This window comes from Heterodontus francisci, chromosome 18 (genome assembly GCF_036365525.1).
Source record: "Heterodontus francisci isolate sHetFra1 chromosome 18, sHetFra1.hap1, whole genome shotgun sequence".
Lineage (NCBI taxonomy): Eukaryota > Metazoa > Chordata > Chondrichthyes > Heterodontiformes > Heterodontidae > Heterodontus > Heterodontus francisci.
Window position 1 is genome coordinate 4,912,300 of NC_090388.1, and position 14,341 is coordinate 4,926,640.

General features: G+C 44.0%; 1 protein-coding gene across 1 annotated transcript in view; it reads left to right on the forward strand.

Annotated features, from left to right (window-relative positions):
* Window positions 1-869: 869 nt before the first annotated feature.
* pah (phenylalanine hydroxylase) overlaps window positions 870-14,341 on the forward strand; it is a 97,057-nt gene continuing 83,585 nt past the window's right edge. The window contains exons 1-2 of the mRNA XM_068050140.1: window positions 870-1,079; window positions 7,024-7,131. Of these exons, the coding sequence (XP_067906241.1) occupies window positions 1,038-1,079; window positions 7,024-7,131 (150 nt within the window). The 5' untranslated portion in view covers window positions 870-1,037. The remainder of the gene's footprint in view (window positions 1,080-7,023; window positions 7,132-14,341) is intronic.

The window sequence follows — 14,341 nt, forward strand, 5'->3', positions numbered from 1 at the left end:
GATATTTGGTAATGAGGGTATCCTCACAACATAGAGGCTCATCCTTCTTTGGGGGAGCCGTTGAGGTCACAGGAGAGAAAAGAGCTGTTGAAGTAAGGTTGATGACTTTAAACAAATGGAGCAGTTTCTTGAATTCAAGAAACCCTCTCCCTGTGCCCACTTCTCACCTGGGCTGCATGAATTTGGAAAGTTACCCCTCATAAACAATAACAACCTGCATTTATATGGTGCCTTTGACACAGTAAAATGTCCAAAGTAACAAAATTTGACAACGATCCACATACGGAGGTATTAGCTCAGATGACCAAAAACTTGAGGTTTTAAGGAGAGTCTTGAAGGAGGAAAGAGAGGCGGAGAGGTTTAGGGAAACAATTCCAGAGTTTAGGGCCCAGGCGGCTGAAGGCATGGCTACCAAAGGGAGAGCAATTAAAATCAGGGATGCTCAAGAGCCTATAACTGGAGGAAGGCAGAGTTCTGGGAGGGCTGTAGGGCTGGAGGAGATTACAGTGATAGGGAGGGCCAAGGCTATGGAGGAACCTTTAAACAATGCGAATTTTAAAATTGAGGCATTGCAGGAGCGGGTGCCAATGTAGGTCAGCAACCTAGTGAAAGAATCCTATCAGGCTATTGCTATCATTTTACAAGGAAGAACCTCAGCCTATTAAAATAAATTCTGTATGCAAACCCTATTAAGCAGGACTACATTGGAATAACTGCAGGAACTAATGCATTGTCAGTGTTAGGGGCATGGGAGGGGAAATCTTTAGATCCAGTGCTGTGAATGGGAGAGGGAGACCACTGGCAATCGAATGATCAATCATATGGAAGAGGCGTGTCCCTAACTCTGGTTAAATGCCCCAATGAGAAGCAAGGACAAAGATCCCTGCTCTGAGTTGCTGACTGAGAGTTTGGCAGTGTTGGATTTGTAGGAGTGAAGAGTGCAGTCCGGTGAGCTGAACCAACTCTCAAACTCTTATAGCAGCAACTGTGAAACTTCACACAACTAAAGCGGCAAAGTTCTGAAGAAACCCTAGACAATGGATGCGGCATTTTTCAAGAAGAATGGAGAGAATGCTAAGGTAATCATTGAGCTGGTAATTCAAATTGAAGTGTAAAGATGTGCAGGTGGATTTGTACTCTTTCCTACCCTTTCGCACCTCATCACTCCTCCTTCAACACATATACACATACATACACAAACCCTTTCAGTTACTGTGAATGCAGAAGGTTTGAAATTAAAACAAGAAACTCAGTAGGTCAGCCCATCAAGGGTTTGTCTTTTCAGAAGTTGAAAAACATGCTGTGTACTTTCTCTTTTAGTCTCCTTTCCCTTCCCTTGTGCTTTCTTTGCAATGGAGACAGTGCCATTTCCACGTGAAGTGAGAAAGGAAGCCATTGTAGAGAACTTTAATGTGACTGACCCATCAGGAAACTGACAAGATCATGTGCAATGCTCGTTTTATGTCCCACCTGATTTTACTGCCCATTTAAATCAATGGGCAGCAATACTGGGCAGGTTGTAAAACCAGCGATCCACCCAATCCTGTGGGTTTCCTGCCCCGCGGGACCAGTTAAAATCGTTCCATTGTGTTTAAATCTTTAGTTCAGAAACAAAATATTTCCCGAGTTTAATCACAGATTCATAGAAAATTACAGCACAGAAGGAGGACATTCAGCCCACGAGTCTGTGTTGGCTCTTTTGAAGAGCTATCCAGTTAGTCCCGCTCTTCCGCTCTTTCCCCATATCTCTGCAATGTTATCTCTTTCAAGTATTTATCCAATTCTCTTTTGAAGAATATGAGAGGATGGTGGAAACAGATTCAATCAGGCAGTGCATTCCAAATCCTCATCACTCGAGTTTGATAGTGGATTTTCTGGTTCTGCGTCTATATTGATGATAACAACGCAAATGAAAAAGAATTGGGAGTACTGGACAACTGAACTTAAAATGGTGGAAGTACACGTGACTTTTAGGGTTATTAGAAATGGTGCAAGAGGAGTAATATGGTTATGGACTAGATGGGCCGAATGTCTGCTCCTGCCTAACACCGCTACTGCTAAAACAACTCATGTTTATAAGTTACACTTAACTCAGCAAAACATCCCAAGATGTTTCATTAGAGTACAATCAGGCACAAATTGACACCAGATCAAAGGAGGAGACTCGGCCAATTACCGCCCCATCAGTCTACTCCCAATCATCGGCAAACTGTTGGATTAGTCATCGACAGTGCTATCAAGTGGCACTTGCTCAGCAATAACCTGCTCACTGACGCTCAGTTTCAGTTCCGCCAGGGCCACTCAGCTCCTGACCTCATTACAGCCTTGGACAAACATGGACAAAAGAGCTGAACTCAAGAGGTGAGGTGAGAGTGACTGCCCTTGATATCAAGGCAGCATTTGACCAAGTATGGCATCAAGGAGCCCTAGCAAAACTGGAGTCAATGGGAATCGGGGAAAACTTTCTGCTGGTTGGAGTCATACCTAGCGCAAAGAAGGATGGTTGTGGTTCTTAGAGGTCAATCATCTCAGTCCCAGGACATCACTGCAGGAGTTCCTCAGGGTAGTGTCCTAGGTGCAACCATCTTCATCTGCTTCATCAATGACCTTCCCTCCATCATAAGGTCAGAAGTGGGGATGTTCTCTGATGATTGCACAATATTCAGCACCATTTGCAACTCCTCAGATACTGAAGCAGCCTGTGTCCAGATGCATAGAAACATAGAAAATAGGAGCAGGAGTAGGCCATTCGGCCCCTCGAGCCTGCTTTGCCATTCTTTACAATCATGGCTGATCATCCAACTCAGTAACCTGTTCCTGCTTTCCCCCCATATTCTTTGATCCCTTTCACCCCAAGAGCTATATCTAACTCCTTCTTGAAAACATACAATGTTTTGGCCTCAACTGCTTTCTGTGGTAGCGAATTCCACTGGCTCACCATTCTCTGGGTGAAGTAATTTCTCCTCATCTCAGTCCTGAAAGGTTTACCCCGTATCCTTAAACTATGACCCCTGGTTCTGGACTCCCCCACCATCAGGAACATCCTTCCTGCATCTACCCTGTCAAGTCCTGTTAGAATTTTATGGGACAACATCCAGGCTTGAGCTGATAAGTGGCAAGTAACATTCACGCCACACAAGTGCTAGGCAATAACCATCTCAAACAAGAGAGAACCTAACCATCTCCCCTTTATATTCAATGGTATTATGATCGCTAAATCCCCCACTATCAACAAACTGGGGTCACCGTTGACCAGAAACTGAACTGGGCCAGCCACATAAATGCTTTGGCTGCAAGTGCAGGTCAGTGGCTGGGAATTCTGCAGCGAGTAACTCATCTCCTGACTCCCAAATGCTTGTCCACCATCTACAAGGCTCAGGTCAGGAGTGTGATGGAATACCCTCCACTTGCCTGGATGACTGCAGCTCCAACAACAACACTCAAGAAGCTCGACACCATCCAGGACAAAGCAGCCACTTTGATTGGCACTCCATTAACCACCTTAAACCACCGATGCACAATGGCAGCAGTGTGTACCATCTACATGATGTGGTGAAGCAACTCTCCAAGGCTCCTTCGACAGCATCTTCCAAACGTGCAACCACTACCACCTAGAAGGACAAGGGCAGCAGATGCATGGGAACACCACCACCTGAAAGTTCCCCTCCAAGTCACACACCATCCTGACTTGAAACTATATGACCATTCCTTCACTGTTGCTAGGTCAAAATCCTGGAACTCCCTTCCTAACAGCACTGTAGGTGTACCTACACCCCAAGGACTGCAGCAGTTCAAGAAGGCAGCTCACCACCACCTTCTCAAGGGCAATTTGGGATGGGCAATAAAGGCTGGCATAGCCAGCGATGCCCACATCCCCCGAACGAATAAAAAAATGAAGACAGGTGATCAAAACTTGGTCACAGAGGTAGGCTTTAAGCAGCTTCTTAAAGGAGAGAAAGGTAGAGCGGTTTAGGGAGGAATTCCAGAGCTTGGCACCTGTACAGCTGTAGGCATAGCACCAATCGTCGAGCGAAGGGAGGGGGCATGGATAAGAAGTTATTGTGTTATGATATACCACAGGAGGTGGTTCACATCTGTAAAGATTAAGGTTCTGGATATAAACCATTGTCAGAACATTGTGAGCTTTGTGGAAAAGTCTAAACTCGAAACGTTAAACTGCCTTTTGTCTTTACAGATGGTGACATATCTGCTTTGTACTTCTGGAATTTTCTACTTTTAGTTCAATAATACTATAATATACTCTATACTATAAAGAACACTAGTTCGGCCTCAGATGGAGTATTGTGTCCAATGCTGCTAGACTTTGGGAAGGATGTGAAGGCTTTGGAGAAGGTATAGAAGAGATTTACGAGAGTGATTCCAGGAATGAAAGACTACAGTAATGTGGTGAGACTGGAGAATCTGGGCTTGTTCTCCTTAGAGCAGAGAAGACTAACAGGAAATGTGATAGAGGTGTTTAAAATCATGAAGGGTTTAGATAGAGTAAATAAAGAGAAACTATTTCCAATTGCTGAAGGGTCAGTAACCAGAGGGCAAAGGTTTAAGATGATTGGCAAAAGAACCAGAGGCGACATGAGGAAAAACTTTTCTCTGCAATGAGTGTTTAGGATTTGGAGTACACTGCCTGATAGGATGGTGGATACAGATTCAGTAGGAACTCAGGGGAGTATCAACGTAACATCTCCCATCACATCCAACCTCCGGCCCCACACCCTCCCTCTCTACCCTTGCCCATGCCCCCATACCCCCATATATAATAAAAGCAAAATACTGCGGATGCTGGAAATCTGAAATAAAAACAAGAAATGCTGGAACCACTCAACAGGTCTGGAAGCATCTGTGGAAAGAGAAGCAGAGTTAACATTTCGGGTCAGTGACCCCCATACCCCCAGCCTGGTTGGTAAGCCTATCTCAATTGGCACTGAGTTAGTTTTTTTTGTGAAGATTTGCTCATAACAAACTGGTTTGAGACTCCCCTCAAAATTATTTCACTAAGAGCCCTCATATTATTTGTGATTGCATGATGCAGCCAGAAGTCTCCCGACTGAATGCCATCGGTAAAGACAGAAGGAAGAACTTGCATTTCTACAGCATGACTTCAGAATGCCCCCAAAACATTTTACAGACATTTAAATACATTTCAAAGTGTAGTCGCTGATGTAATGTAGGAACCACAGCAAGCTTCCACAAACAGCAATGTGATAACGATCAGATCATTTTTTTTTTAGTGATGTTGATTGATAATAAATATTGACCAGGACATCAGGGAGAGCTCTCCTGCTGTCTTTCGAAATAGTGCCGTGGGATCTTTTACGTCCACCCAAGAGGACAGACCAGGCCTTGGTTTAATCTCTCATCCAAAAGGCAGCACCTCTGATGGTGCAGCACTCCCTCAGTACTGGCTCTGGAGTGCCAGCCTAGATGCTTTGTGCTTAACTCTCTGGAATAGGAGTTGAACCCACAACCTCCTGTCTCAGAAGCAAGAGTGCTACCTGCTGATCCATGCTCAGAGAACCTGCGGCAATCTAGGTCTGAATATGAAACCCCTCCACCTTGCTAATTCACCACCTGCAAAAACCTCCTTTAAAAAGCCCAACTTTGCTGTAACTTCTCAATTTGAATTTCTCCCTTGTCAAATGCCCTGTGATGTTTCTTACATGAAAGGCATTCATGTAAATGCAAGTTTTGTTTGATTGGCCGGCTATCCAACCCCTTAACCAAACCCTCCCTCCACCATCAGTGCACTGTGGCCACAGTGTGTTCTACCAACGGGATGTGCTGCAGCCACTTGGCAAGACTTCTTCAACAGCACCTCCCAGGCACGTGACCTCTACCAGCTAGAAGGACAAGGGCAGTAGGGTACACAGGAAAACCACCACCTCCAACTTCACCTCCAAATCACACATACAATCCTGACTTGAACACATGTTGCTGTTCCTTCATCAATGGGTCAAATTTATCTGCATAGTTCTATTGCCCTGCTCTTACTCCATTCAGCCCATTGCCTCTGTGCCAGCTCATTAATTGAATCTCCCCTTAGTGCACTCCCTTATCCTTTTCCCATACCCTAATACATTTTTCTTTGTTGAATGTTTATTCATTGCTCATTCTATTGTGGAATCTGCATCCACCAGTCTTTCTGGTAGTGTATTCTATGTCCTGACAACTGCCTCTAGGGAAGAAAATATTTCTCAACTTCTCCATTTTTTGGTGATGACCTTAAATTTATGACCCCTAGTCACTGACTCACTGATGAGTGGAAACGGATTCTTTCCATTAACCTTGTCAGAACCCTTTATAATGTTGAGCGACTCTCTTAGATTATCTCATGGAACTGCTGCAAACCAGGTGGAGACCAATCAGCACCCTTGAACATGAATAAGGAGTTGGCAATTAAGTACTTTAATTAAGTACTTTAGAGGGTACCTTTAAAATTTAAAGAGACTTTCCCTTCCATTGTGCCCCTCTTCACAAGTGATGTGCTGAATACAGTCCACCTCTTGAACTGTTTCTTTGTATCTGTTCATATTTAATGGAAAAAGATGTTCACATTCTTCATTTCTTTTGCAATCATCTAGAACTGATGAAACAATTGTTTATTGACCATTCCTAGTTATGTTTGAGAAGGTGGTGGTGGGCCTTTTTCTTGAACTGTTACAGTCTGTGTGACGTTTGTACACCCACAGTGCTATTAGGGAGGGAGTTCCAGGATTTGAACCCAGCGCCAATGAAGGAACGGCCGATATATTTCCAAGTCAGGATGGTGTGTGTGACTTGGAGGGGAGCGTGAAGGTGATTATGTTCCCATGCAGTTCCTACCCCTGTCCTTCTCAGTGGTGGAGGTCGTGGGTTTGGGAGGTGTTGTCGAAGAATATAATGATCTTCTGGGACTGAAGTTGAAAACCCTTGATGCAGAATTGCAATTGGTTTTGCAGTCAAATTCTGGAGCTTGTGGTATATTTAGTGTTGATCAGCATTATGATGTTTTTTTTTCCTTTATAGAAGTCGATATACATTGAGGAAAAGTCTACCAAGGGTGATGTAATGTCCCTTATTTTCTCATTAAAGGAAGAGGTTGGAGCCTTAGCCAAAGCCTTGCGACTGTTTGAGGTAATCCATGTTAAATTTCCTATCTATTCATGGTTATTAGTTCCTAAGCTCAGAGTTTGAGATTATTCCTGCCCCATTTATATTAGGGAAATAAAACAACCAAAACCTCTACACTTGCTTCTGTCTCATCACCAGTTCCCCCTACAACCTTCTTGATTATCTTTTCCCTTCAGCCACTATTGTTTGCTAGAATAAAACTAAATTACCTAAATGCATATGACATTTTGGGATAAAGTATATGAGTAATTTGAGACATTTGGAAAAGATATCGTCGTCAATATTAGATAGGAGATTGATCCAAATGAGAGGGAGGACTCCACCTTTGAGAATCCAGTGCTTTGACTCCTCTTAAAATGTGTATTTATGTTACAGATTTGTGGAGCTGAATTGTATCGGAACCCATTCTGAATTCTTCTTGCTGTAACTTAGTTAATGGATTACATCAGAGCATCATGACGTTACATGCACTGGAACCCAAACCATTCAAGCCCACACTTGCACAGCTGTAAGGGAGCTGTAGCTGGAGAAAGAGGCAGAGAAGTTTAGGGAGGGAATTCCAGAACTTTGTGCCCAGGCAATTGAAGACATGGCCACCAATGATGGAACATTTTTGGGCATGCGCAAAAGACCAGAATTGGAGGTACACAGAGAAATCAGAGGGTTGTAAGAGGGGAGGAAGTTACATAAATAGGGAGGAGCAAAGCCTTAGAGCATGTCCCCTCTTGACATAGATGTTGTGTGCTAGTGCAGGGAGTACAAAGGCTAAGCTTTATCAATGATGCCAAAGGTTTTATTCAGCCATATTATTGTGAAAATTCTATTCAACAGAAATTATCAAAGAATCTTATGGCACAAAAAGAGATCAATTAGCCCATCATGCCTGCGGTGGCTCTTTGAAAGAGCTAACTGTTATGTTTACGTTGGGTTACTGGGTTTAGTTTGTAATATCTGATTTAACTCAAGCAATGCAGATATCACATTGGTGTTAAATAACCAACAGGTTTATTTACAACAGATTAACTTGGAAGTTCTTACAGGATTTCAGTACATGTCTTAAGGCAGCCAGTATTCTATGGAACCTTCTAGCAGTTTCTTAGTTTCACTTTCACGCTGCAGTTCCAGCAGTCAAACACAGTGAACACAGATGTTGGACAAACTGACACAATCAAACCCTGAGCCATCAAACACTACACTAACCAATTAGTCCCACTCTCCATGGCACTGGAAATCTTTCCGTCATAAGTATGTAGTCAAGTTACTATTGAATTTGCTTCCACCACCCTTTCAGATCATAACAACTTACTGTGAAAGAACTTCTCCTCATCTCACCTCTGGTTCTTATGCCAATAACTTTAAATCTGTACCCTCTGGTTACTGACCCTCCTGCCAGTGGAAAAGGTTTCTCTCTATTTCCTCTATTAAAACCCTTCATAAGTTTTAACACCTCTATTAAACCCCCTTCATTTTCTCTGCTCAAAGGAGAGCAATACCAACTTCTCCACATAACTGAAGTCCCTCATCCCTGCTGCATTCTGACAAATCTCCACTGCAACTTCTCCAAGTTCTGGAAAGCAGTACTTAAACATATTCAAATTGTGTATTTTTTTGGCTTCATGACCATATCTCTGAAACTCTGTGAGACCACTATCAGCGGATACAGGATCCTCCCTGAATTCCTGGAACCTCCTAAGATGCAACTACCCATTTCCACCCTCCCCACAACATGGGGATTGTGTCCACTATGTTCTTTATTTGTGCTATTTTGCTAAAGCTTTGTAAATATTTGTGATCTGAATGACGCAAACTTATCCAAGGTCAGCATCTATATGTAGGTCACACTCAGTTAAGTCCTCTGTACTTGTGCAAGTGGACTTAACAGATCTGATAACAGGAAGGGTTCACTTTGTAGGTCAGTAAGCTGCAGCAACTAGTGTTCCGTGCAGAACATTATAATGCATGTAAACAATTATTATCACTATTAAATTAAATACTAAACTACAATTTATGGTAACTAAGGACTATACCGCCAATGTTATGGAAGAGGAGATTCCTGGGAGTATGTTTTTTCACTCTTGTTCACTATCTAACAGTGAAAAATATGAGGTTGAAGCATTTGAAACCGTGTTTAGCCAGAAGTGCCAAATAGATGGTCCATCCTGGCCTCCTCCTGAGGTCCCCAGCATCACAGATGCAGGTCTTCAGCCAATTCAATTCACTCCATGTGATATCAAGAGATGGCTGAAGGCACCAGATACTGCAAAGGCTATGGGCCTATAGGAAAGCAGTGAGTTGATTGCCTGGTGAGTATTTGCTGCTTAGGGACTGAGTCTATACAACTGGGTGTTTAAAAACATTAAAAATATTAAGTATTAATCACAAGTAACAAGTAGGTTCTGGTGAGTCTTATCTTTTATTTTTAAGTAAGGTTTACATAATTTTTATGAAATAATTTTTATTTTTTAATAATTTTTAAATAATATTCAAGGCTATGGGCCAAGTGCTGGCAAATGAGATTAGGTAGACAGGTCAGGTGTCTTTAGTGCATTGGTGCTGACTTGATGGGCCGAAGGGCCTCTTCTGCACTATTATTCTGTGATTCTGTGAAGGTTTATTACCATTGGTGTGGTTATTACTACTATTGGTAATGTTTTAGTATTGGTAGGGTATATTAACAGTGGTAAGGTAGATGAGTATTAGTAAAGTTTAGTATTAGCAGCAGTGAGGTTATTGGCCGGTATTTTATGCCCCCTCCCCCACCAAACAGCTTGCTGGGCGGTGGAGGGAGGGGGGAGGAGGGAGGTGGAGGGTGCAAAATGGAGTGGGAGGCTCGGGGGGGCCCTTCCCGACCCACTCTCGATGCCAATTTACGTGGGTGGCAGCGGCGAGAAACGGCCCATCTGCCCCAGCCAATCAAGGCCCTTAAGTGGCCAATTAACGGCTACTTAAGGGTCTCCGCCCACGGCCACGGGGATTTTACGTTTGGTAGGTGGGCGGCCGAGGCCTCAGAAAAGCCGCCTGACCAAAATACGCGGTCTTCTGACAGCCTGGGGGGAGGGGGCACCCTCCTTATCGGGCATCCTGTGCCTGACAGAGGGCCACCCCCCCCAATGCCCAACACGTCCCCTCATGCCCCCTCACCGACCCCACCCCCCTTGCCTCACCAGGGCCCAATCAATCACCCCCAGCAAAGCCCCGGAAACTGTCGACGACGCCATCCATCACTTTTTTGATAGACCGGTTATTGGCCGGATTGGATTTGTCCTGCTTTTTAAGGGCAGGACATACCTGGACAATTTAAATTTTCCACATTGGGTAGGTGTCAGTGTTGTAGCTGTACTGGAACGGCTTGGCTAGGGGCGCGGCTAGTTTTGGAGCACAAGTCTTCAGTATGACTGCCAGAATGTTGTCATAGAATCATAGAAAGTTTACGACACAGAAAAAGGCCACTGCGCCCATCGTGTCTGTGCCGGCTGAAAAACGAGCCACCTATTCTAATCCCACCTTCCAGTATTTGGACGGTAGCCCTGCAGGTTGCAGCACATGAGGTGCATATCCAGACACCTTCTTAAATGAATTGAGGGTTTCTGCCTCTACTCCGCTTTCAGGGAGTGAGTTTCAGACCCCCACCACCTTCTGGGTGAACAAATCTTTTCCTCATCTCCCCTCTAATCTTTCTACCAATCACTTTAAATCTGTGCCCCCTCTTCATTGACCTTTCTGCTAAGGTTAATAGACCCTTCACCTCCATCTATCCAGGCCCCTCGCAATTTTGTACATTTCAATCAAATCTCCCCTCAGCCTCCTCTGTTCCAAGGAGAACAACCCAGCCTATCCAATCTTTCCTCATAGCTGCATTTTTCCAGTCCTGGCAACATCCTCGTAAATCTCCTCTGTACCCTCTCTAGTGCAATTACATCCTTTCTGTAATGAGGTGACTAGAACTGCACACAGTACTCAAGTTATGGCCAAACCAATGAGTTATACAGTTTCAGCATAACCTTTCTGCTCTTGTACTCTATACCTCGGCTAATAAAGGAAAGGATTCCATATGCCTTCTTAACCACCTTATCAACCTGTCCTGTTACCTTCAGGGATCTGTGGACATTCACTCCAAGGTCCCTCACTTCCTCTACAGTTCTCAGTATTTTCCCATTAATCGTGTATTCCTTTGCCTTGTTTGACCTCCCCAAATGCACCACCTCACACTTCTCTGGGTTCAATTCCATTTGCCACTTTTCTGCCCACCTGACCAGACCATCGCTATCTTCCTGCAGCCTACAGCTATCCTCGCTATCAACCACACGGCTAATTTTTGTGTCATCTGCAAACCTCTCGATCATGCCCCCTACATTTACATCCAAATCGTTAATATACACCGCAAAAAGCAGGAGACCTAGTACTGAGCCCTGCGGAACGCCACTGTAAACAGCCCTCCAGTCGTTAAAACACCCGTCAACAATTATCCTTTGTTTCCTGCCACTGAGCCAGTTTTGTATCCACCTTGCTGCATTTCCCTGGAGTCCATGAGCTCTTGTTTTTAACCAGTCTGCCATGTAGGACCTTGTCAAAAGCCTTGCTAAAATCCATGTAGACCACATCAACTGCACTACCCTCATCTATCTTCCTTGTTACTTCTTCAAAAAGTTCAATCAAGTTAGTCAGACAAGATCTTCCCTTAACAAATCCATGTTGACTATCTTTGATTAATCCATGCCCTTTGAAATGACAATTCTGTCTCTCAGAATTGATTCCAATAATTTGCCCACTACCAAGGTTAGACTGACTGGCTTGTAGTTATTTGTTCTATCCCTCACTCCCTTTTTAAACAGAGGTACAATGTTAGCAGTCCTCCAATTCTCTGGTACACCTGCATCCAGTGAGGACTGGAAAATGACGGTCAGACCTTTTGCTATTTCCTCCCTGGCTTCTTTCAATAGCCTGGATTACATTTCATCTGGCCCTGGTGATCTATCCACTTTCAAGGATGCTAATCCCATTAATACATCCTCTCTCCCTGTGTTGATCACATCCAATACTTCACATCCCTCTTCCTTAACTACAATATCTGCATCGTCCCCCTCTTTTGTGAAGAAAGACGTAAAGTATTCATTAAGCACCAAACCAACATCTTCTGCCCCTACACATAGGTTACCTTTTTGGTCTTTTATGGGCCCTAGACTCTCCTTAGTTATCCTCTTACTCATAATGTATTGATAAAACGTCTTTGGATTCACCTTGATTTTGCTTGCCAATATTCTTTCATGCCCTCTCTTTGCTTTCCTAATATCTTTTTTGATTTCACCCCTCCACTTTCTATATTCCTCTCGGCTTTCTGTAGTGTTGAGTTCTCGGTGGCAGACATTAGCTTTCCTTTCCTGCTTTATCTTACCCTGTAAGCTCCTTGACATCCATGGGGCTCTAGATTTGGCTGCCCCACCCTTTTTTTTTGTGAGCACATGTTTACTCTGAACCCCTTGAATCTCCCCTTTGAATGCCTCCCACTGTTCTGACAATGATTTACCTTCAAGTAGCTGTTTCCAGTCCACTTTCACTAAATCACTCCTCAGTTTAGTAAAATTGGCCTTGCCCCAATTGAGAACTCTAACTCCTGTTCTATCTCTGTCCTTTTACATAATTATGTTAAAACTGACTGTATTATGATCACTATCACCAAAATGCTCTCCCACTGCCACTCCTTCCACCTGCCCAGCTTCATTTTCTAAAACGAAGTTTAAAACTGCACCCTCTCTTTTTGGACTTGCTACATACTGACTAAAAAAGTTCTCCTGAATGCACCTCAAGAATTCTGCTCCCTCAATTCCTTTCACACTAGAACTATCCCAGTTAATATTGAGGTAGTTAAAATCCCCGACTATTACTGCCCTATTGTTTTTGCACTTCTCAGAGATTTGCCTACATATTTGCTCTTCTATCTCCCTCTGACTGTTTGGGGGTCTATAATACACTCCCAGCAGTGTGATTGCCCCTATTTTGTTCCGTAGCTTAATCAATATGGCCTCATTTGATGAACCTTCCAACATATCATCCCTCCTCACAGCTGTAATAGTTTCATTGACCAAAATTGCCACATCCCCTCCTTTCGTATCCCCCTCTTTATTGCATCTGAAAACTCTGTGACCAGGAACGTTGAGTTGCCATTCCTGTCCCTCCTTAAGCCATGTTTCTGTAATAGCTATGATATCATACTTCTCAAGGGCAATTAGGGATGGGCAATAAATGCTGGCCTAGCCAGTGATGCCCACATCCCACGAACAAATAGAAAATACTGCCACGTGTCTATCTGTGCCCTCAGCTCATCTGCTTTATTTGCTATATTCCTCGCATTGAAGTAGATACCCTTGAGCACTGAAAAACTCTTTTTATTTTCTAACCTTTGTTTCCTCCGCATTCCAGACTCATCGACTAATTTTCTGTCTTCCATTTTCATTTCTGATTTTGTCCCAACTGAGAACTTTCAGTTCCCCAACCCCCTGCCAAACTAGCTTAAACCCAACAGCACTAGCAGAACATCCCGCAAGGAACTCAGTCCCGGCTCTGTTCAGGTGCACCCCGTCCGGCCTGTACAGGTCCCATCTCCCCCAGAGCTGGTCCCAATGTCCCAAGAATCTAAAGCTCTCCCTCCTGCACCAACTTTCCAGCCATGCATTCATCTGTCTTATCCTTCTATTCCTGACAACATTCCGCAATAGCACTGAAGACTTGTGCTCCAGAACTAGCCGTGTCCCTGGCCAAGCTGTTCCAGTACAGCTACAACACTGGCATCTACCCAGCAATGTGGAAAATTGCCCAGGTATGTCCTGTGCACAAAAAGCAGGACAAATCCAACCCGGCCAAGTACTGTCCTATCAGTCTACTCTCAATCATCAGAAAAGTGATGGAAGGTGTTGTCGACAGTGCTATCAAGCAGCACTTGCACAGCAATAACCTGCTCACTGTCACTCAGTTTGGGTTCCGCCATGGCCACTCAGCTCCTGACCTCATCACAGCCTTGGTCCAAACATTGACAAAAGAACTGAACTCAAGAGGTGAGGTGAGAGCGACTGCCCTTGGCATCAAGGAGCCCTAGCAAAACTGGAATCAGGGGGAAAACTCTCCGCTGGTTGGAGTCATACCTAGCAGAAAGGAAGATGATTGTGGTTGTTGGAGATCAATCATCTCAGCTCCAGGATATCACTGCAGGAGTTCCTCA